The sequence below is a fragment of the Anas platyrhynchos genome, chromosome 1 (assembly GCF_047663525.1).
Source record: "Anas platyrhynchos isolate ZD024472 breed Pekin duck chromosome 1, IASCAAS_PekinDuck_T2T, whole genome shotgun sequence".
In the NCBI taxonomy this organism is placed as follows: Eukaryota; Metazoa; Chordata; class Aves; order Anseriformes; family Anatidae; genus Anas; species Anas platyrhynchos.
This window is the reverse complement of record NC_092587.1, coordinates 113,794,486-113,820,119: the sequence shown is the minus strand read 5'-3', so window position 1 is coordinate 113,820,119 and position 25,634 is coordinate 113,794,486. Positions and strand designations below refer to the sequence as shown.

General features: G+C 37.3%; 1 protein-coding gene across 3 annotated transcripts in view; it reads left to right on the top strand.

Annotated features, from left to right (window-relative positions):
* The window catches only part of DSCAM (DS cell adhesion molecule), a 477,845-nt gene that overhangs the window by 387,059 nt on the left and 65,152 nt on the right, over positions 1-25,634 (top strand). For all 3 annotated transcript variants that reach the window (XM_072027123.1, XM_038167513.2, XM_038167515.2), the window contains exons 17-20: positions 4,579-4,819; positions 6,509-6,655; positions 7,983-8,138; positions 14,603-14,736. In XM_072027123.1, coding sequence (XP_071883224.1) covers positions 4,579-4,819; positions 6,509-6,655; positions 7,983-8,138; positions 14,603-14,736 — 678 coding nt within the window. The remainder of the gene's footprint in view (positions 1-4,578; positions 4,820-6,508; positions 6,656-7,982; positions 8,139-14,602; positions 14,737-25,634) is intronic.

Sequence of the window (25,634 nt, the reverse complement as noted above, 5' to 3'; positions counted from 1 at the left end):
CCCAGTCTCCAGAGTCTTATTCCCAGAGACCCAACCCAAGTTAAATGTTAAATTTGTGTTTGCACAAAACTGCTCTCTGCCTCTTTTTCTTTCACAGCCAAGACTGTCCATTCACAGCACCACGGTGTCTCTACATCTGCCAAATGGGCAAGATGGCAGATCTTTAAATTTATTAACCAGCAGTGTCTGACACACAGTCGAGCAACACAAGAGGAGCTTTAGCAGTGAGCTTATCTTGCTAGTATGCCCTCTAGCCAGCGACAGCTTATGGTCCCATCATGCTATATGACCCTGTGATGTGCTGTTTTGCAAGCAGCAGAAACTTGAGAGGTCTTCTTGTGAAATGATCAATAGCAGAGAGCAACGTTGACACTTCACTGAAATTCTGCTCATTGTGATCTTTGTACTTTCAACACCCTGAATGCTCAGCTTGAAACTATTTGCCTTGATTTACAATCATTGCCTTATCTGATGGCAGGTGTGGTGCTGGATGCAGTCAAAACCTAATCTTTTTCCTTGACCTGGAAGTTCCATTGCAGATAAAGTTGAAGTCAGAGCTACCTTCCTGAGGGGTTAGTGCTCACTTAGTCCCACCTTTACTGGACAAGTTATTTCATGAATGACAATTTGTAGCAGCTGTCCACTAATTAAGAAACCCCAAGACAGGAGTGAGCCATTCACTTTCCTTGAAATTTTACAGTTCTAGCCCAGGCAGATCACTTTTAGTCCTTTACTCAACAAGGTACCACAAGACATCCTGTAGCTGTGTCCCATGCTGAATCCTGGCTTTTGGGTAGGTCCCCATGATGCAGTACAGAGAAGAGTAGGACTGCTGAAGGCATTTGTTGTATTGTGCAACACAAAGTACTTGAGAGTAAATAAATATTCCCATGAAATAAATGCTATTTTGTCATGGTGGGAAAAAACATCAAGTAATATCTTTTTTTTTTTTTTTTTTTTTTGCCATGGAAACGTATGATGATATTATAGAAAAGAGATTGTGTTGAGAACCATAGTTTTGTTTAAAGTTGAAAAAAATAATTTAAATACAGTGTAACAGCAAAATGAGCAGAGAGCAACATATCAGTTATATTTTATTTTATTAAGTACTATTTCTTCAGCTTGCTGCCATCATTAATCTTCATTTAAAGTTTATTTTAGCCCTCTTTTTAGAAAATCCTAGTTAAGCAAAGTTTCATAGGTCTATTCTATTTAATCCCTTCTCCATGGTAACCAATGATAGAACACAAAGGAACAGTGCAAAGCTGTGCCAGGAGAGGTTCAGACAGGACGTTAGGAAAGGTTTGTTACCCTGAGGGTGGTTAAACACTTGGAACAGGCTTCCTAGTGAGGTTGTTGATACCCTTGCCCTGGTAAAGCAGTTAGATTAGATGATCTTTGTAGGTCCCTTCCAACTGAACTATTCTACCTTATTCCATGTCTATGTGTCCACATAAGATGTTGGGTATCAGACTGAATTTTTAACACTCAGCACTTTTGGTAGCTTATAATAATGCAGTGAGAATGGAAATTAAACAGGAATTCTCATTTAGGAAATAACATGAAAATATTTGTTATTTTTTCTTGTAGCACTTTATAAAGTAAAAGAAACTATTATATATAGACATATGAAATATTCATTCTCTTCTTTATGCATGCACACAATTACTTTGTCATGCTTTGCAGAAGTCCTCTGTGCCTTACTTTAGAAATATTGCATTTTATGAGATAAGTAAGATCAGAGACTGAAATGTTTTCATAACGTTCTACAACCACTGACAAGCTTAACTGTATTTTTTCCCATGAACACCTTTTAATGGACAAATGAATTTTCTTCTCAAAATAGACCTATAAACAAGGTGTATACATCAAATGTGATTTATTTTGTGCAAAAAAAAAAAAAAGTCAATCCAAAATAAAGCATTTAGATAGTGCTAACAGGGAACATTTGAAGTTTTGTGGAGCGGAATGTTTCAGTGCTTTGTTCCAAAGTGACTCTGAGCATGTTTTTCATTGTATGTCTTAAAGTGGGAAAAAAATATAGCAAATTTTTTAAATGTTACTTAAAGAACAAAAAATCCCCTGACCTAAAACAGTTACAAAAATGTTTCATAAAGAATACGAAATTCACCATTTTATTCCAATTAAAAAATGAGAAAGTACATAATTACAGAATTCTCAGTGGAAAGGCTATTTTGATTTCAATTCATTGAATTCAGAACATTTTAATGCATAGTGAATTTATGATTTGTCATTATGTTCCATCTGCTTTACAGTATGATATGTGTATATATGCTATATAGTTCTGTATTCCAGTATGTAAAAGGTGTACACTCACTTTTTGCACGCAGTCCATGCCTTATGGTATATAGTGTTATACATACAGTATCTTAATGCGTGCTGTATGTATCAGTAGGTAGCATATACCACTCACTAAACAATAAGAAAACTTCATTATCTGCTGTATGTATGTGTTTTACGTGTTTCCTTTGCGAGCTCAATATGCAGCATGTGTTTGTAGCAAAGGCTTTTGATCAAAAGTCTCCTGTGGTAGTACCTGGGAAAGTTCTGTCTGCAGCCTTTAACTCTGAGATGCTTTAGACCTTGAGACTTGCACGTGCAACAGTGCTCATGTTAACATTTCAGTCAAGAAATTCCATGCAGACTGTAGAGGATTTGCCAAATTATTGCGGAATCTAACACTGATGGAGAGAAGCGATGTCCTGTAATAATTAAACTGGTGCCTCCAGACTATTATGCATTTAAAAAAGAGACCTGCAACATTGTCTGAAAGCTCTAATTCCTCTAATAATAATGTTTGCGTTGTCTGCTACCTTGTCCAAGCTCTTTTTCTTTTAGTCAGTGTGAAATGTTTATAGTTTAGGTTAATTCGGCCTTTTGCCTCTCTTCATCGGTACTGACAATACACTGACATATTTCTAAAGTTTTTTGACAAAACATAGAAGTATTCCAACAAGAAAAAAATATTTTCTTAGATTACAAAAATAATTCTAATCCTTGCAATGTGCTTTACAAGGAGTTCAAGCCCTGAATCTGCAGACTTTTGCATGCTAAATCCTAATTTGGTCACCTACACCTGAGCAGAATGCACCATGTTTGTAGAGAGCTTATCAGAAAAACTGAAATAACAGTGGAGGTATTATTCTTGCTTCAAGTTTTGCTTCTGTTTCTGAAGGCAGCAGGAAGAAAGAAAATAAATCATCTTAAAGGATAATACAGTGAGTCAGATCCATCCAGTGATACCTTTTGTATATGGAGAGGGTGATTTTTGCAGAGCAATGATTTGTTGATAGAGGATGAAAGGCAAATTCTATGCTGGTTTTATTAGCTCCAGTGAGACTTTATTCCAACAGAGAGTAAATGTGCTGAAATAGACAGGTCCTGTGGCAGAAAAGGATATTCTTCTTGAGAAAGTGTTCCTCAGCAGATTTAGCCAGATATAGTAACAAGAGAAAATTCTGTCTGTGCCAGTTGAACTCGTCTAATGCTTCTCTTCGATAAGATGCGTCACAAAGACCTTTTTTATGGGTCAGTGGAACAGATAAGCTCATGGGCATCTGGCGAGAATTTGAAAGAAGGCTGAAGGATTTGGAAGAGCTTTTTGTCCATGGATTATAAACTGTGCCTTAAATTGTTTATACTAATTGCACGTAATATCCATTAGAATATCAGACAAGAACATAATCAAATATTGAAATCACTCCACTACTGTTTAAATGCAATCAAAACATGTATTTCTGTCAATAATGGTCTTTTTTCCTGAGTTGCCAGTCCTTATTTTACTGTAGACTACATTTTTTACTGCAGAAATTATTTCCACTACTGGAGGTACAGGGAATCTTGTACTTCAACTGAGAACTACAGTACATAATTATGGCCAAAAAATGTGTACTGTCCATATTCTTGAAAGCCAGATATTGTACACTTTGTTTTCATAACTATTCATTATGCAAATCCCAGCTTTCCAATTCATTATTGCCTTCAGCACTCATTATCTAATCATCTTTCCACACTACGCACTGAGTGAACAGAAGCATATTTCAAAGCACAGGATAAAAATCTCCTCATACTTCTAGCTGAGTAAACTTATGTGACTGCCTTCAACAAATCTATAAATGCCTTACTAAAGACTTAGCAAGTGAGTGGTAGTGGCTTCTGACAAAAACAGAATTAGTTGTGAATTGTATGCTTGTAATGCAAATATATCCTTATCAACTCAACTTTGATTGATTCATCTAGTAGAAGAACAAAATATTTTAAATTTAAATTATAACTAACAAATATTTTCTTATCAGATTTTTCTGTGTATGAACCATTTAATAGTCTTTCTTTTAACATAGGAATGCACTATGAAAACACCCTACATTTATATTTATATATCATTTTAAAATGTTTCTATGTCATATTCAGAAAGGATTTTTGAATTGTTACCTAGAAATAGACTTGCATTCAGTGAAAAAATAAAAGTTAACTTTGTGTGTATTTCAAAATTTTTAAGGGGGACAACTTGACTTTGGCAATATATATTTAACATGTAATTTTTCATATCCTTTTTAGGCTCCAAAGAAACACTTACAAAATGGAATTATCCGTGGATACCAGATAGGTTATCGGGAGTACAGTGCAGGAGGCAATTTCCAGTTCAACATCATCAGTATTGATACCACAGGGGACAGTGAAGTTTATACACTGAATAACCTGAAAAAATTCACCCAATATGGCATGGTAGTCCAGGCTTGTAACCGGGCTGGAATAGGACCTTCTTCTCAGGAAATCATCACCACAACTCTTGAAGATGGTAGGTCCTTGACAAACTGCTATTTTGGGTCACACTATTTATTTATTTATTTTTGCCTTATTACATTTGCTGTTGTGATTATTGTGGAGTGGACAGTAGAAAATCAGACTTCATAAATGTAAGTTATAGTGGACAGCTGGATAGTAAGAGGTTAGCCAATGAGCACGTACAATTCACATTGTAAGGGATGCAGAATATATTGAGGGAATATATTCCACTGTGGATAATATTGACTAGCTTTCATTAAGAAGTTTATTGCTCTGATGTTGTCACATTTGCAATTTTGTGACCTCATTGTAGCTTCAAAGTGCACTTTGAGATACTAAGAAGTATAGCTCAGAAAGGTAAAGTGATACTGTTAATTTTGTAGACTTATTTTGTTTTCAAATTAGTCTGCTGTGAAAACAGGAGCTCTTGTGTTACATCTTGTCAACCTAAAAAGGGAGAGGTGTTTTTCAAGAATATACAAACTAATGAGAGAAAAATCATCATTTCAGACAAATGTGAACCGTCTAATCTAAGGAAAATTATAGATTTTTTTTTTTTTTAAACTATGTAAAATGCGCTCCTCAAACAATGAGAGGGAGTCCTCTAGTGGAAAAAGAGAATGATGCTATATGCAAAGAGAGACACAATATTTTAGAGAAGTATAACAGAAAACTCTACATATTCCTAAAAGATAGTGTAGGTCAGGTTTTCAGCTACTGTATATTAGTGTCAGTGTAATGAAGGCAGTGCCGGCTAGGAATCTGGCTTTTTATGTGTGGGAAATGGAGCAGCACATATCTACTGCTCTTGAGAGCTATAGATTTTGAGGCATATACTTCATGGAAAGCTGGAGTTTTCCATTTACTTTGAACATGTCCAAGACCGGACAGATCATCACAAGGTATCAGAAGACAGTATACACATATACATATATTTTGTATTATGATGTGTAATATTTTTTGCTAGAATCTGAATTTTCTTCAGAATCTGGCATGCATATTTACTTTTTTTTTTTTTTTTTTTTTTTTTTTTTTTTTTCCCTTTAATGTCTTCATTCAGTTTCAGGTCACTCTCAAAATTAAAGATGAGCTTTAAGCACCAAAACCTAAGACTGGAGTTATTGCTCTGATGCTAAATGACCAAAAGGAAATACCTTATATTTCACTGACTTTTTCCACTTTTTCTAAATGTCAGTGAAAATATTTTATGAACATTTTTCACAGTATTTTTTCTAGAAGTGGCCACTTTTCCCCTGCACTGGTTTTAGGAGATAAGAATTGTTCAGAAAGATGTCAATATGGACACAAAATTCCAAAAATAAGTTTAAATAGTTTACAGAATATATTATGCATATTTCAGCTTTAGGATCCATTTCAACAGACATGACAAAGAAACTATTAAAAGACTAGTCAGCTAGTGGGAAAGAGTATATCAAAAGTAATTCCAGGGCAATCAGCTGCACTTGCAGAAACCTGGAGATTGTAGCAAGAATAAAGGCCTTGCATTTTTAACAGTGTGTAACTGCTAATTAAATACTGGGTGGAGGGATAGTAATCCAAAATGAAAGTGCAGCTGAAGGGGATTCTGCTGAGAACGGTGAAGAGTGCTCTTTTATATAGATTTCTACTAAAAGGCATACATGAATGTGGTATAAATTGAGTTGTATTCATCAAATTAAAAATGATGAATATCTTATTCCAGTACCTAGTTGCCCTCCAGGGAATGTGCAAGCCACTGCAACATCACCAGAAACAATTTCTATTTCTTGGTCAACGCTGGCAAAAGAAACCCTAAATGGGATTCTGCAAGGATTTAGGGTTATCTACTGGGCCAATCTCTTGGATGGAGGTAAGAGAATTCAAACTGTCACTGAGTAACAAGTCATATATAGCATTTGTATCACTTATTCTCTGTTGTGAAGGCATTGTACTTACTTTTTTCTTTGGTTTAGAGAAAGTTTCATATACCCATGAAGGAAGCCATCTTCTGTAGAGCTTTAACATGACAGGGGACATTGCAAAGTTGACAAGAGAGGTCTCTGAGGAAGACTTTCACCATGAGGTTGCAGCAGTCCAAAGTACCCAAAATGACTCAAGCAAATTTCATCACAGTTGCATAGCGCAGAAAGTCTTTCCTAAAGAATGATAGAAAGCTAGAACACACTTGCCTAATCCCGCATTGTATTTTAGCTTTCCTAGTTATCTGGCCTCTGTTGGTATGGCAGAGGTAACTTGGATTGGAAAAAATAACCCCAAGGCCTTTTGCTACTGCTGGTAATGCCAGTCAAAAATATTTGGGAATAAGCCACCAGATTCCTTTGTATATTTAAACATAAAGATAAAAAATATATTAGAAGCATACAAACAATGCAGACATGACTGACATAAAACTAAATTTTTTCAGTGATGCCTGCAGTATTTGGAACAGATCTTAAGTGAATATTACCAGTGCACATCTAAGCTCCTACGTGATGTCTTAGAATATGATGAAAAAAATATGATGTTCATGTAATGTTTTTTTGAGCTTTATTTTCTGTCCTAAATATGTTCCAAGCTTTTTTGTCGTATGGGTTGTAGTTCTTAGCCTGTTGCAAAAACAAATCATATGAAATGCATCTTTCTGTGAATAAATCTGGTTTTACTGTGCTTAAATCTATTGTTAGCCAGTATTACTGTCATCAAGTGCTTTGCAGAAGTACTTGATACATATTTTAAAACAGAGGCTTTTTTTTGTTGTTTCTTACAAGAAAAGTTATTTCTTAAAACTGGAAACACTAAGAAAATAGCTGACTTTCTCATTTTTTTTGCATTTAATATATAATATTTTAATATATAATAATTTAGCTTATGCAATTTAATATATAATAATTCTGTAACAATTTATAATAATCTCTTCTTGTTATCTGTTCTTTATAAAAAATCTTATAATTTGTAGAAATTTTCAGTTTTTTAAAAATATGAAAAATTTTGATACAGAAAACTGGGTCTTCTTTGAACTGTAAGAAGTCAGAACACAAAGGAATTTATTTTAATTGAATATAATTCATTGCTATTTTGTAAAAATGAAACATTATGTCTCTGATATGATTTTCAGTCCCCAAGATTTTTACAGTAGGTACCGAGAGCTGGGAAAAGGCTGACCTAGCAAATACTTCAAATTCCTTTTTATTCTATAGAGCTAGGAGAAATAAAGAATGTCACCACCACACAGCCATCACTGGAGCTTGATGGTCTGGAAAAATATACCAACTACAGCATACAGGTGTTGGCTTTCACACGAGCCGGAGATGGAGTGAGAAGCGAACAAATTTTCACCCGCACTAAAGAAGATGGTAAGGAGTAAAACTTTTTCTATTCCCACTTCCACGAGATGCTCGTATGCCTCAGGGTTTCAAAATAATGCAAATATTGTATAGAAACAGCCAGAGTGATATTTCTGTCTGAAGGTTTTGAATTGGGAGTGTGTGGAGAGCAGTCTGCACCCACAACTTTTAAAACAATCTCAGCGTTTCCAAGACTCCAGTTCAGGTTAGCCAGAAGTTTGTAGATAATTCTAATGATGTGAACAGGTTTGTCTCTATTTTTGTCCTGAAATACTTTAGGATTTTATATGAGAGTTTTGAGAGTTTTTGAGTTGAATTATTCAAGATGTTTGAAAATGGAGAAAGGTTGAAAGACTATTCTGGGACTTTCATGCATAACTTATATGCATCTAAGAAGACCTTCTTCAGTATAACAAAAATTTCCTTCAAACACCTCTTCTTTCAAAAGTAAAATGGAAGACAAAAGTCTTCTGCCATTTTTCATAGACCAGATCATGGAAACTGTAAGTCCTAATGTTGAAAATTTATGAAATTCTTTATTGAAAAAAAAAAAAAGTTTCATAAGCTCTTTTCTATAACTTTAGCTATGGAAATATGGAAATCAGTTCAGGTTGCCTCAGTGGGATGCCACAAGGACCAACAATTTCAAATTCAAATTTCTCAAGGACCACAATTTCAAATTCAGGTTGTGAATTTGAAAGGCCCAATTTGAATTTGAAAGGCCTGGTGGGGGAAGAGCGCCCAAATACTTCAGTAAAAAATTTAGAAAATCTGTGTGCTATTAGATAAGAAGTTCTTGGAAGAACTAAACATTCATGCAGTCCTAGCAATGAAGTTTCTTAACTAATACTGGATTGGAAAATTCTCCTGTGAATTATGAAATGCTTTTTTGAGGAAATTAGTCAATAGATTTTTCATTGTAACTCATCCAGTTTACTGGTCATTCATGAACATATGAATATATTTTATTTTTTTTTTTAATTACTTTTAATAAGATCTACAGAAGCGCATAAGGGAGTAAACTCAGTGATTAACTGGTTGGTGAATGTTATGATTTTTTTTTCCAATAAAGTATTAAGGGATTCATTCTAAAATTTACTTGCATTGGAAAGCTGTAGATGTAGTTGTATCTAAGGGGTATAATACAAATCAGAATTGGACTTCTAAACATTTTTCTCACATTATCACAATTTCCAATTGGAAGTGTTTCTGTGTCTATTGTTCCCTCTCCCTGTCACATACACCATTCCATCTCCACTGATCTGTCTCCAGTTCAAAACAGTTCTGAAGCACTTTTTCTGAAGCTCCCCCCACTCCCCCCCCCCTTTTTTTTTCCACTTTTCTTAATCCTCTTCTGCCTAGTTTGCTTCTCCCTAATTCCAGGTGGCTCTTTTGCTCTCTCTCTTTCCAAGATCAGACAGGTCCTGAGATCTGGGAGGCACATAGTCCCTGCCTGTGTTTGGCTGCTGTGCAACAGCTCATCTCTCATTTTTAATCCCTCTGGCAACGAAGCCAGTAGTTCAGCAGTAATTCACCCTGAGGCAGTGTGACTAACCTTTTCAGATGTTTTGTGATGTCTCACAGTGGTTCCACTCATCAAATCTTTTGTCCAGAAAAACTAAACTGAAAGGTGTTGCCAGAAAATGCAATGATTTCATGTTTTGCTTCAGCTTCACAATTTTTTAAGAGCAATAAAGGTCTAGTATGGAAAATGCATAAAGGGCTGCCATTAAAAATAAGGTCAAGCCCAAATCCCACATCTAAACATCCTTTAGGCTACGGAAGCTAAATGGGAAAAGAGCACTCAAATTGCCAAAGTATACATGTATGCATCTAACAGGTGCCTCAGTCCTCAGGAAGAGTAGGCATTTCTTCTGTAATCTTCAGTGAAAAAAAGAGGCTCCTGTGGAGGATTCTTCAATAGGCCTAATTTCAGTCCATCTAAAAGATCCTGCTCTAAAGTTAGTTTTGAGTAGCCTCTCATAATGAGGAATATAAGTAACTGAAATCTTAACACAGCTTAGATATGGAAACCTTGTAGTTTTGTTCCCAGACCTTTTCTAGTTAAAAGTATGACACAAAATATTCTACCTTCCTCTAATAAAAGTTTGTTAATCTGAGTAGTTTTTGAGTAGTTTCCAAGCCCTCTGCATCATTACTACTATGAGGCCATCTCACACCATTGATTTCTTTTCTTTTTTTCATTTCCTTTAGATTAGGGGAAACTTTTCATTGTAAAATCAATGGTGCAGCATGTTCCCTCACCACTGTTGAAAGGCAGATCATAGCCTCCTGTTACTTCCCTGCTGGTGTTCAGCTTAGAATCATCAGCCCAAAATTTCTTTAGCAGGCCCAAAATCTACAATGTGGCAAAATAAGCATGTCCCAGGGAATAAAGCAGTCAGCCTGGGTAAAATGAATTTAATGCTTCAGTTTTGTATAACATTTGATACTGATTTTAGACACCAGAGGTCAGACACCACTGCTGATCAGCTTACAAAATAAACTGCTTTTCTAGAAGTCCCTTTTGGCAGAAAAATAAGTGAAACAGAAATGTCCAACTTTTAGGAACTGATTGTGGTTTTGACACTTTGCACAGAGTTTCTAATAAGCTGGTTCTCTTTTTCATCTGAGGACTTATTTTACTAAATCATTGAAAATTTACATAGTTCTTCAAATTTTCTTCCTCTCAGTGTTCAAAGTATGGTCTCAAAAGCTACCCCACTTGGTAGCGATGAGGATGACAAATTCCTTCTGGTTCTGCACTGCGGATGAAATATTGTGAAGCTGTAATTGAGCTTCACATACAAGCTGGACACATCAGCCAACAGCTTGGCTGGCAGGAGCACTTATAAATTTTGTACAGAAGGGAACATTGGAGGACATGGCTTCCAGAACCCCATCCCAAGGAAAGCTTCCTGCAATTGGCAATTTTTCCTGGCACAGCTGCTTCTGATTTAGTGCCTGGTAGAGGTTTGTGTGATGCAGGAGGATGCATGTTTCTTTTTTACATAGGTTTCTTTTCAGAGGTTGCATATCATATCTATATGTTTTATTTTCAGAGGTCTCTGACTTTATCTTATTGACTAACAAAAGAAAGTACAAAACAATAAGTGATCTCCTTGTCGACTGGCAGAATTTGATAGGAATGGTCTAATTGATAGAGGCCAGTTAAAAGGGAATGAGGGATGGACAGCATCTGTGAATGTATTTTAGCTAACATACATCTAAATTGCAGATGGAATATTTATATGAACCTAGACACCACTGGAAAATGTTGGGATTTTATTTTGTTTTTCATAAATGTAACATTGCATAGGATGGCCTTGTGCGGTTTGGTTTTCTGATATACTGGTGATATCACTCTTAAAAGCACAGCACTTAGTACAGTTGCCTCCCTGCTGTGCAGTACTGTGAAGAAAAATGGTGATAATCTCACTGCTTATGAAAAGGGGAATGAGAAAGTTCCTGGAGCTCCTCCCCATTATCCCACACATCTAAATACACTGTTCCCTGGACTAGTCGTATCAGTATAATTGCTTTTCTCTGCGTTTGCTTTTCAGTTGCAGTGTTAAGAATACAAAGTGTTCTCCTCCACATGAAAGCTGTATGCTATTTCTGTGTCTCTCAAAGCCTTGTTAGCTGGGGAATGAGAATTTAAAATCTTTGATCTTAAATTTGCCAAATCTGCTATGGAAGAAGGAAAAGTCAGCTAAAAGAAGTTCTCAGTGCTCAGCCCAGTTTTTTCTCCATCTTCTTATCACTGTTTTACTCCTGGTGACCAAAGGAAAAAAAATCTCACATAGAATACATTTAGCTTGTCTTTTTTGGGATCTGTGGGAATTAGTATTCTAAATAAAGACTCTGTAGAGCTCAGTGAGACAGCCCAGGTGTCTTACTACTGGGGTCTCAGTATGGCTGAGCAAAGCTACAGGGTGCAATGAGAGAAAATGTTTTGTTAGCATAGAAAGATGTTTCTTTTCTCACCAAGGAAAGGTAGGCACCACATTCCCCCAGCACAACTTCTTCAGATTTGAAAGGAAACCATGTTTAGTAACAAATGTTTCAGCTAGTGCTGTGTTAGCTCATAATAATCTTGTTTAGGTCAAGGGAACGACGATGAACAATGACTTTACCCTCTGGACTGAGGACAGAGGTGGTCTGTAAGATATCAAATGAAAGACTGCAGAATACTTGCCAATGAAATATAAATGCTTCCTCACATGCTTTCATTTCCACGTGTGCAACATAGCAAACAAAAGTACTGCAACAAAAAGAGTAATAAAGGAATATTTGGAATAATTTTGGCAGCTGCCAAAACTGTTACCCAATTCCATTCCCTGCACCAGAAAGGTGGAAAGGGTCCTCAGATTAGAAAGGGTTCAGAAATTTGACTATATGGCTACTTGAGTTCTTTCTAGCCTCCCTTTCTGCTAGTCTGTATACCAAACAGAAATACTGTCCAATGACAAGTAATATCTTCCACATGTGTCCATTGACTGGAAAATGCTAGATGAATACTGAGTTAATCCCTCAACAGCTGACAGCCACAACCAATTACCATCAGAACCTGTCCCTATAGATCACACCCTAATTTAACAATAAATTACTTTAACCTCATACATCTATTTGCAGTGATTTCCAGAAAACATTACTAACCGTAAAGAAATCCTCCAGTGGGTTAAGTAATTACCCTGGAGAGCTAGCTTTCACTCTTCAGCAGCAGGAGCAAATAGCATTTCTAATGAACTGGGTATAAATAACAAGTTGAATGCTGTCAAGCATCAATATTTACTCTGCATTGGATAGAACTGCTAACTGAATTAGCCCCTTTGCAGCAAGGGGTTGGGTTTGCATGCAATTATAATCATGACATTCTCAGTTGATGCTTTATTAGCTGTCTCAACACATTATAAATAGAAAATGCATATTCAGAAATGTTGCACTGAGTAGTGCTTATCCATCAGTTTTCTTGCATCTTCCACTAGTACCTGTGCAAACATAAATTTGAAGGTTTCTTTATATGATTTTTACAATCTGAAATAGTTAGCTACATAGCTAAGCAAAGTTAGGTCCCAGACAGTCTGACTTCTTTTTATAAGCAAATGTTTGTACCAGCATAATATCTATTTATTTAAATGAGGTAGAACAAAGATTAAGGACCACCTATAAAGACGAGCTTGCTGGAGAAGGTTTTGTCTATCTGTAGTACACAGACAATGTTCTTAGTTAATGTAGAGAAAGTTGATCGAGCTCTGGAATTGTTATTTTACCAGAAATCCTAATGTTCTGCTTGTTTTATTTGAAATTTAACAAAAATATGAAATTCCTCGTGACCCAAAATGTCTGCAAGAAGAGAATCCATCAAAATGTTTAATTTTGTCTTTAATACCACGTGTAATAATTTTCATACAGCATATCTATTTTAATAATTTACCATAAATATTCTGCACATGCAGTATTAAAATATCTTCCAAATTGTTATGATTGTAAATCTATTTTAAAGTATTCTCCTCTCAGTTTTTATTTATTTTTTCCAGGAAAGTTTATTTTACCCTTCCCATTTGGTTTAAGTACAAGCTTATATGTACGTGTAACTTCATGGGTTTCTAGCATGCAGTTTTGTTCACATACACGAGCAACTGCAAAGTTAGATAATACTATACAGCATAACATAAGCTTGAAAAATAAACAATGCCCATGAATTTAAAGTCCTTCTCAAAGTGCAAGTGTGCAAAGAGTTAGGATTATGTACCAAGAATTTAACATTTCCTAGGTTAAGTATTTTCCAGTTTCAGAGAGAGTTGTTTTTCTTTTTGTCAGTTTTCAATAGCTTATAAAGATAGCTAGTACTAATAGCAAAATAAATGTGCTCACATACTGCAGTGTTAGATACAGGTCTGAGCTGTTGAGGGCAAGGCTAGAGGAAGGAGACTGTGAGGCCATATGGCTGCTCACACATTATGCTACTGGGTGTACCTGGGTCACATCAGGCAGTGCTAATTGCACAGGAATACAGCTCGTTTGCTCTCCACTTCATTAAATTCACAGCTCTACTGTGTATAGCCATTAAGCCGTTCACATGCCTATTATTTATACGGCATATAATCATTTGGCATGAGTCATGCCTTCAAAATTGAGCTAACATTTACAGTATTATGTTGTTTGGCATTTTTCACTGGCCAGAGCTGATGCAGTTTCATGTATTCAAGATGGGGGTGATGCTACACAGAAGTTTATCTGTCAGTGGCAACTTCTTCTTTGGGGCTCTCTAAAGCAGGGCCTTTCCCCTCCCTCTAAAGGAGAGGCTTTCTCCTCCTACAGACAGGGGAATAACCCTTCAAACCCCCTCCTCCAGCATGGGCAGTGTGGAGGCTGCTTCTTAGTGCAGGGTATCCCCCTCAATCCAGAGGGGCAGGGTTACCAAAGCAGCATGCTTCTCTGACCCTCTCTGACACAGCTTTTTTCTCCAGTTCCAGGTCCTCCTGCTGGCGTTAAAGCAGCTGCATCTTCAGCTTCCACCGTCTTTGTGTCCTGGCTCCCTCCCCTCAAACTCAATGGCATCATCCGGAAATACACCGTATTCTGCTCGCACCCCTATCCCACAGTAAGTCCCACAGCACAGCAACTGAAAGGAAGCACAGATTTGCAGAGCTAAAACTGTATTTGCAGATGTTCATTGCTTGATATTTTCCTTGTCACTTACTTTCTTGTCGTTTGTTTTTGTTGATTTTGGTGGTGCTTTTTTGTTTTGTGTTGTTTGTTGTTGTTGTTTCCTCTAAGAGTAAAGGGGGATTCTGGGGCTAAGAAGATAGTTTATTTTTTCCCACCTATCAAACTTTTACAGTACTTAAAATATATTGCAGAGTTCTGACTTACAAAATGTTTCCTAAACAGGATCAGCTGCAAGATTTGTAGAGCTCTGTTATATCTGGCAACATGTATTTATGTTCCTAACTGCTGAATTGGATTTGTGTTTTCATCTTACTTTCCTACCTTTTTAACCTGGGTATTCATGTGTGAAGGAGCATAATGACTTATGAACAAACATATTTGCTTGTGAATAAGCTTATTTGTGGCAGCAGTATTTGCTCATTCTAGGTTTACACACTTACTTCCTGAGAATGTGATGAGAAAAATTGAATCAATTATCAGGCATCTCTTTCTTTGAATCACACAAGAATCTAGCTATCATCAAACACAAGGGTCAACCATTCTTTTTAGATAGCAATGCAAATTTATTTTAATATGCTTTGACAAATAATGTATTTAAGTTTTATCCAAGGTTTTGATTCAGCTTTTAAGTAGGGGTTCCCATCAAATGTGGTTTGATGCAAGTTGGAAAATGTAATCTTAGTTTAATAGACAATAAAGGTATTGTTCCACTGCTAGTAAGAGTTTGACAGGAAACTTCCAGTTGTGCCTCAGGATTGTTTTCAAAGCTTGCTGAGACAGTAGAAGGCCTGAAGTATGTCTGCATGGCACCTTGCAAGCAGACAGCCTCATGCAGCCCACTCTTCTACTAAGTGAACTAATTCTGCAAGTACTCAAGGAGGGATGGAACGAAAACATGTGAACTGATGGCTAAGCTCAAACTCATACATTCTGCTGTAAACAAGATTTATTGGTCATTTATTAGGCTCGGGACTTGAGATCATTGCTTTACTTATGATTTGGGAGCGCTGATTCCTAACTCTATTAATTTAATAATTGTAACTGTGCAAAACAAAATGTCTTGACTGTATGGTTAAAGTGCAAACTGACTAGAGATTTTTCTATCGTGGCTCATACATTTCTATGGTGTGCAGTCAGTTAAAGAGGTCACATTTTACAGAACTGGACCTTGCTTTTACGGCTTTCATCAGAGTGGAAAGTAAATGCTTCACCAGTGGTTGGAAGGAACGCCAGATGGTGCTGCTGGCTTTTGTTAGCTACTTAACCACACAGAAAGCTGCAGTGTTTCTTTTTTTTTCTTTTTTTTTTTTTTCTTTTTTTTTTAATAGTAAATTTACATCATCAGGAAAATAAACTTCCTAGCTTCACATTTGCTCTCCGATTTGCTGCTTTTTCATCTACAGAACTACCTTTTCATGACTACTTATTATATGGGCATATTTTGGAGTACCTCAGAACAAAATGTGATAGATGATGACAGGAACACTTACGTTTTTTGCTTGACCTGTACTGAATTCTACTTGTATATTTTTGTGATGTATATTACAGGGTGATGAGAGGTTGTCATTGTATTCCATAGCCCACAGTGGAAGCACTTGGAGATGTTTGCAGTTTTTATTAATTACTGGTATATACTTACATAGTTATCCTACTGCTACCTGTGTGCTTGAAGGGGTGTGTGTGCATTTATATCTGTGAAGACAGTCCCTGTACTATTTCTTAGTAGTTTCGCAGATCAGCATAAAGGGAGGCTTTACAGAGCTGGTCTGTATCAGTCCTGTGTCATGAGCAATGCAGTGATCATACTCAGTTATCTGTTTCCAGAAGCCAGGTTGCACTTATCTTTAAGTGCAAGACTGCAGGACACATTTAACATAGGACCCCTCACCCACAATTTTATTTCTAACAAAATGCTTTGTTATCTTTAATCCATAAAAGGATTGTTAAATAAATATATATATATATATATATATTTTAGTAGAGTTACTTTATGAGCTAGTTTTACAGTGAAACAAGTCTGCTGCAGAGGTGCCTGCATGCCAGCACTCCTGTGCAAGTGTGGTCTGTGTATCCCAAGGAAGTTCTTGTATTCACTGTTCTTAGAGACAAGCAGCTGACAGAGAAAATGGTCTTAAATTAAGTTGGGAAGGGGAATAAACAGAAGACCTATTTCCTTATCAATTCTCCTGCCACCATAGATTTTAAATGTTGTAGTTGGAGACATGGAGCTATATAAAATTCCTGAACAGACTTCTTCCCTCAGTCAAAGCCTTAGTAGCAAGATAACTTTGCTAAATATCTGCCATTTAAATAGCAGCACTGGTGAAGTGAAAGAGAAAAGAGCAATGGTAAATGAAAACTTATGGGGAAGTTATCATCTTTGCAGATTAAATTTTACAAACAGTATGTGGCTGCTGAGAACAAGTCAGTACAGTACACTTCAGACAATGTTCTTTGGCTAACAAAATTGTCAAATTTCCTTTATATAAAAATGTTCCTGTGGCACTTGTGTCACCATAAGGAAACCAAATTAACTCTGTTTGTGATATTGTGCACATTTTTACTACAAAGTACAACCCTTATGAACTTGAGATACTCTAAGATGAAGATTTGCTGTCTCTTGCACAGTTCAGTTTGCTTTGCAAGGGTAGAAGCTAATAAGACTTTTGCTGCCCCTGTTTAACTATTTTGAATCTCAAGGACAATATCTGCCTAGGATGGTTCAAGCAAGTAAGACTAACGTGTGGAAAAATAAAAATTATTCTCCACTACAGTCTACTCTGTAGGAAAGATAAAGGGCAAACAAGGATCCAATGTTACCCTGTTTATATGTGTTGCCTATATTATTATATAGATATTATTACATGTATGTACAACTTTCTCTTTTTTATTCTGCAAATATAGAAAAAATACAGAGCTATGAGTACTGATGTATTTACATACAAGCTGTCAGCTGGCCCTAAGTGCTAATTGAGTTAGATTGCTCTTTCTCAGCCTGGAAAATTGCAGTCTAAGGTCAGTTAAAAAGCAACATGGAAAGAAACGTGAAATGTGCTGAAGGTAGAAGAACAAAGGCTCACTGCTGCAGGAAGAGCTGGGAAAGCATTGCGACAGATACAGAAAGCAGGGAAAGGTTAAGACATGAGTAAATACAGATCAGCTATATAATTATATAATTAGAGTGTCAACAACCGCTATGGCATCACTCAGTCAGAAATACACCTTAAAATCTATTTTACTCCCTTGATTAGAAAAATGCTGTCGTTTTTGTGGTTGGGATTTTGCTTTTTTTGTTGTTTGTTTTTGTTTGGGAAGGGGGGTCATTAGACAAGCAGTTATTCGTTCATCAGCTGTTCACTCATAGGATCAGACGTGTTAAATGGGCTTATCCTGGTGGTTCCGATGAAGCAGGTCATTAAACTGTACATCGGTCTTCTGCTCCCTCTATGTGATGCCTAGAGATTAATGGAAAGGAGTCATGTAAGTAGAACTGTGCTATAAAAAGACAATAAAGGGAGACTGCTTTCCTTCTCAGTGATTTTCCTTTTCAGGATACTGTCAGTTGGTTCTTGTCTTCATTCCACTCATATTAAGATATGGAATAAGATGACCTTGCTATCACTCTCTGGTTTCCTGGTAGTGAAAGCTAAAAGCAGAACTTGTTTAGACAACTGTGCATAGAAAGTGTCCTGATGTGAAAGACATACAATTCTGCCAGTGGCCTAAAATGCCATACTTGTTTTACTGGAATCTTTCCCACTGTATAACTGAGGAGACATCTTGGTGGCATTCTAATGTGCAACTCTGAAAAAAAGAAATACATTATCTCTCTTGGTGTTTGGTTTCAGTTATTATATATGTATGTTGCATGGAACTGGACTGCCATTTTTAATCTTTTTTAGAATAATAGGAAAATTTAGATTGGAAGGTACTTCTGGATTTCACCTCGTCACCCTTCTGAAAGCGAGTTTAATCACATCAGATTGCTCAGACCATTTCCCATGTCAAAACTGGTTTCCAACCTTGCAGCTTCATGAAGAGCATGGCTCCATCTTCTGTGTGTCATCTGATCAAGTATCTGTAGGCAGCAATGAAGTCTCTCCTGAGCCTTGCCTTCTTAAGGCTGACAGACCCAGATAGCTCAGCCTGTCCTGGTATCTATATCCTGCGCTCCAGCCTCCTGAATATTGCCTGTCAACCCTGTTCTGTACTTGCTCCAGTATGTACATGTCATTTTTAACTGGAGAGCCCAAGACTGGACACAGTACTTAGATGCAGTCTCACAAGTGCAGAGTGGAGGGGAAGAATCACCTCCCTGGATCAGTTGGCCTATACCATTAGAAATGAAGAGCTGCTAACACCAGGCCTGTTTGTCTGCAGAGCTGCCTCTTGGACATTTGTCCACCAGGTAGTATTGGTTCATGGAGTTATTCCATCCAAGATTCAGGTCTTTGTATTTGATTTCTGAACTTCGTGAGTCTCTGGTCAGCCTGTCTAGGTCGCTCTGAACAACAGCCCTGTTCTCCAGCATATAAAATATTCCCTCCAGTTTTGGGTCATTCACTTACTTGCTGAGAGTATACTCTATTATGTCACTAATGAAAACATTAAACAGTATTGGTCCCAAAAAACGATCCCTGAGGGATGCTATTAATTACTGTCCTGTACCTGAACTTCGTACCACTGATCACAGCTCTGATCCCAGGAATGTGGACAATTTTCCATTCATCTTTATTGTCTGCTACTCTATCTGGTATTTCACCACTCTGGTGACAAGGAGGTTGCAGGAGACTGGGTCAAAGACCTTGCTAAAGCCAGGGTACACAACAACCACTGCCCCTTGTTCACAGTGCAATTCACCTTATCATAGAACACAATCGGGTTTGTTAGGTGTGATTTGCCCTTGGTAAATCCAGATCAGTTGTTCCTTCTTCTCCTTCATGTGTTTAAAAACGGGTTCTAGTGGGATTTTCTCAATAACTTTATCAGGTTATTGAGACTAGGCTGACCAGCCTGTAGTTATCTGGATACTTTTTCTTGCACTTCTTGAAGATGAACATGGCATTTACCTTTTCCTAGTCTTCAGAAACTTCCTCTGATTGCCATGGCCTTTCAAATACAACCAACGTTAGCTTCACAATGGCATCTGCCACTCCTTTATCACCTTCAGATACATCCCATTTGGTGCTATGGGTTTCTCTATGTCTAATTAAGTGATTCTTAAATGCTCTCTAACTCACTCTCCCTCTACTGTGAGTGCAGCTTCACTCCCACATACTGTCTGAGGAGATTCAGTGATCTGGAGACCTGAGCGTAAACTTTACCATTTAAAACAGAGGCAAACCTCACTGAGCAGTGATTGTGTCTAAACTCTTCCTAGACTTCATCATGCTGGTTAATTACTTAAAGAATCCTTTTTTTTTTTGTTGCCCTTCATCTGCCTTGGTTATTTTATCTCCATCTGAGCCTTTGCTCTTCTAACCTTATCCTTACAAATATGGTGTGCTTGTCTTCCTCCCAAGCAGCCTGCCCCTGCTTTCACCGTCTGTGTGACTCATGTTACTCATGTTTGAGCTCAATTGAGATCTATGGCCTTCTGCCAAACTTTCTCAATTTCTCATATGTTACAGAAGACCGTTCTTGCATTCTGAGAAGATTGTTCTTGAAGACCAGCCAGCTGTCCTGAGCCCCTTTACCCTCCAGGACGGTTTCCCATGAGATCACTTCTCTGAGGATCTTAAACTCTATCCTCCTCATCACGCTGTCATAAACCTTCACATTTTCAGCCAGTTTTTCCTTGTTTGTAAGCAATAGGTCCAACAGAGCATATCCACTAGTCAGTTTACGGATCACCTGCAAAAAGAAATGGTCTTATAACACTAGCAATCTTCTGGTTTGCTTGCTTCCAATCATATTACCCATCCAGCAGTTTCCACTATGGTTAAAGTCACAACTGCCAAGGCATGTGCTTGTGGGGCTTTGTTCAGCTGCTTGAAGAAGGCCTGATCTGCCTTATCTGTAGCAGGCACCTACTATAATATCACCAGTACTGGTCTGTCCTCTGATCCTGCCCCAAGACAACATTCCATGTATTCATGACACTCTTTTACACAGTGAGCAAGCTGTCCTTCACACATTCCCAGACATCTTTCCTGAAGAGTCTGCATCCCTCCATTGCAGAACACCAATCATAAGTGCTATCCACCATGCTACCACAATCTCGGTGAGGTTGTAGCTCTGCAACTATACACGGATTTCTAACTGTGTATTCTCTAGAGCTACATGGAGTAGAATACAAATATATTAAATGGGTCCTACACCATGCAGCTCTTACAGGAGAAAGGTCAGATGCTGTCGTGTCATGTTGTCTCCTGGACACATCTGCTTTGTGCCTTGTACTCTTCTTTGTCTGTTATAGTCACTGTCCTCAAGCACACCTACTTTGAAGTCCCCTCCACTAAGTTAGCAAGCTTCTTTGCAAAGATGTACTTTCCACACTTTGCCATATATACTTCATCCATGCTCAATACCTCTCACTCTTTGAGGAGAGTCCTGTAGTCGTACAAGATGTTATACATTATTTTTTTTTTTTTTGACACAAGATTTTTCTTGCTTTCGTCTGGCAACTGCCCAAATTCTTACTCCATGTGTAGTGGTGTTGTATCATACTCTCTGACCCACAGCTTCTCTCTGGTCTTAAAGACAAATAAAACTCATGGAGAGCAGTACAAAAGCAATTACAAGCAGGAAGTGATTTGTTGTTGTTCTGTGGAGACTTTGTGGATAAAGGTATGCTGAAAGTCTCTTAAAAGAGAGGTAAAAGTAACTGTCAGGAGAGGACTAAGTAGATAAAGTTACTGGTGAATGGAAGCTTATTTAGAGTCAGCAGAGTCTGTGAGGTTGAATTTTAAATACCTTCGCATTGATTTGTGTGCTACCAGCAGTATTTATCACTGTGCATGCAAAGTACATTTCACAGCATGAAGATATTTATGTTTATTAATTCTTGTTCTTTATATAGTATAGAGCTAGTCTATAATTTGGGGGGTTATTATAAAAAAAACATATTTAGAATGGTATCTAGAAGATGTCCTTTTTAATACACCACACATAGTGTTTACAGCTTTTTCATAGTTATGTCACAGCTTTGTTACCAGCTCCCAAATATAGCACATTCATTTTTTTAATTGCTTTGCCAACTTTAAATTTTTTGCCTATCTTATTTTTGTCATGGAGCAGATCTCAAGAGAGATGTGACAGAGTATAAATTAATTCTGCCACTGTGCTGTTTGATGCAATTTTTAAAAGGTCTCCTTGCAAAGCCCTACTAAAACAAATTTGATATTGATTTTTTCATAAAACTCTGGTTTTGTCTCACTACCTAGTCTCACATACACATATATCAGTATAGTCTAACAATAAGTCCTTGGCATCAGTTGCAGCTTATTTCAGCAGGTATGGATTTGTCCCATTCCATATTGTACAGACAGTAGAGGACTCAGGACCAGAGGGGGTCACACAATTTGTGGTTTGACTGAAATGCTCTGAACAAACCTGGTGACTTCTTGGGGCCACCAGAGCAGGCAGTAGAGCTACTGTCAGCCCAGACGAGGTCTCATGACCTTCCTGTGGTTACTTGCATGTGATACACGTAACTGCTTCCCTGATCATGAGCCCAGGGATATAGATGAGCACTCTGGCCCCTGTGGGTTCTGCAAAAGGACAAGCAGATCACAGATGGTATATATCTGTGGCTCCCAAGCAACAGAGTTCTTGGCTACATGAGCTACCTGGAGATCTAGACAGTGGACTGTCTCCTAGGCCTAGTTTCTGGAAATGGATTCAAAAGTCTTTCCTGCAGGTGGGAAGGCAGGGAGCCACCTCAGCTCTTTCTGAAATCTCTGTCCTTCACTTTCCAACATTTCAGTTCAGAATTGAAGAAAAGGGAAAAAAAATGTACACAGAAGATTCATTCTGTTTTGTGCACAGCTTACAACAGCAAACTTCAATAGCACCGAGTGAGAAACATGTCATATTTCAAAACATGAGCCAAAATACTAAGACCTGATTAGAAAACACTATATAACCAAAGTGATGTCCGTTTTCACTGAAAGTGTGAATTGGCTGTTGTTGGCAGCTCTGACAGCCTGCCAAACTGTGGAAGGAAGCAAGGCAAAAACAAGCAGATTTGAAGAAAAAAAGTTGTCCATAACCCCAGAAAAAAATCTGTAGGCAGAGTTTTACTTCTTTAGGGTATTCACTGAGAGAGTACACTCACAGATCTGTCTCAGAGACATAGTAACTCAATCTTTGTAAAACATAGTAAAGTACTGATTTCATGTTAACCCAATTCCCTTTGGGTAAAAATTACCTATTGTAGCCCCCCTTACTGATAACTCGTCAGTCAAATAAATCCTAAAGTGTTGTTTCCAGGTGCAACAAAGGTCTGAGGTAGAGCAGGGTAAATAATTCTCTGATGGTGTTGTGCAAAAACTGTAGGTCTCTGTATTTCAGCCTTATGGAACTAAAAGCTTACTTTTATTACAGATGTTTTTCTATGCTCATTGTAGGCCACTTCTATACTGTTGAATGAATAAGGGTTGTGGAGCAGCTCCTGGCCCCAGGAATAGGTGACATTGACTGACAGCAGTCAACAAGGCTTAGTACTAGCCCCTTTAAAGCAGATTTGTTTTGAAGAGAGCTGTTTAAAGTAGTCCAAAAATGAGCCAGATTTCAAATTCAAAAGCATTGTGGACCATTGTGTTTGAGGTCCTCAACATACTCCCTGGTTCTCCCCCATTTAGCAATGAAGATAAGCCCATCAGAAGCATGTTTATTGAAATGATAAACATACAAACAGTTTCAGAGACAGCTCAGGATAGATATAAAACTGATCACTATAGGAGGCAATAAAACCAGGGGTTCCTTATTGTGCACAGGAAAGAGCAGCATACATGTATTTATCTTTCTTGAGTCAACTTCTGCTCAGTGGTTTTGGTAGTGACCCAGATAATGAAATAGTGTGCCTATTAAATTTGCAGGAGATACAAGACTGAGGGGGATTGCAAGTACACTGGAGACAAAACTAGAATTCAGAATGATCTTGATAAATGGGGAAATTGGTCTGGGAAGAAAAATAGATAAAATTTAGTGGAGGTAAAAGTGCATGAAAATGGGTACTATGAACAACCAATTATAGAGGTAGTAGGCAGAGAGCCAGTGGCTAGATTCTTCACAGGAGGATTTTTAGGTTAGTTTGTATCACAGATGAACTTCACCTAGCATTATAATACTGTTGTGAAAAGCTAAATGCCATGCTCAGAGATTGTCAAATAGAGATTTAGAAACTGTATTTGAGAAGCCTGTGGAGCAATGGTAGATGGTACAAATGACAACAGCATATATTATTAGCAAAGATGTGATTTCTTGGAAAAGTTGAAAGCACTGGAGTTATTAAGTCATACAGAGATAAGGGTACTGATGAGGAAAGGAATGACAAATCTTCATGCAGATTAAAGACTGGTGGAAATATGAAGGTTAGAATCTATTCTCTGTGTTCCTAGTAAACTGGAAAAATAAGATATGGGTTTAAACTGCAGCAGGAAACTCAAGGTAGACTTTAAGAAAGCTTTCTAATAATAAGATTAGTTAAGCAGTGGAATAGTTCATGCAGCTTAGGGAGTTGCAGAATCTTCACTTATTGTAAATCCTCAAAATCATGTTGGACAAATATTTTTCTGAAATTGTGCAGCTATAGTTGAATCTGGCATAGAGAAGGAGGATAGACTTGGGTGAACTCTAAAGGTCCTTCAGCCATGATTCTATAGTCATATTTTATACTTAAATTTGTAGTGAAAGCACATATGCTATTCTATGTAGTACAAATATATTTTTTTAATTTTAACAATCAGGCAGCCAGCATTAAGGTAAATAACTCATATGTTCTCGTACTTCACAGAACACACTGCAAATCTGCCTTTCCTGCTTTGCACTCTTGTCGTAAAAGTCTCCATATGGCTTTCTCAGTTCACCTCCGTGTTTCCTCACAATTTGCAGAGAACAAGAACATATAGATCTTCAATGTGCTTACCTTACATCAGAAATTGTGTATATGCAGTTGTAAACAAGGTACAGACAGGCTTTGACTCATGTAATCTTCCAGTACAGAGTAAATGATACCTGTTACCTTAATTCCCTACTTGGGAAATTCCATGTTTGCTTGAGTACTGTTAAAAACGTAATTTTTGAATTCACCCTTTTGATTTTTTTTTCCCCGTTTGTGTTAGAAGATACAACAATCAACCAAACAAACAAAAAACAGTCTAAGGGTTCTGAGTTTATGCACATCTCCTATTTATTTGCCAGGAGATGGCATACTATTTCAAAGCATACAAAGCAATGCATACCAGTTCAGCTGAAGTTGCATCAGAAGAAAACAATACTACCTGCAGTGGCTGTTCCTCAGGATCTCTTGCTGTTGCCTTGTTTGAGAAGTAGATTGACTGCATTCTTGTAAAGGGCTTTGATTTAATTTTATTATGCACAGCTGTCACTGTTTTTTTAGAGTTTTGTCCCTGTCTGTGCTCCTTAGACAGTGAGATGAAGATGGGAGAAAAATTAGCCCATCATCTATAAACTAAATTAAAAAAAATAAAAATAACCAGTTGAAAAAAATCCATTGAGCAAGCATGTTCCTGCTTTTGGGATAACATAACAGTAAATGTTTTGTACTGGCACATGGAAAGACCAGTATGTGACAAGGTGACGTTCCTTTAATTCTTTTTCTTATTTCAATTGTTTAATCTTCTCTTTGCTGACAAAGCTCCCTAT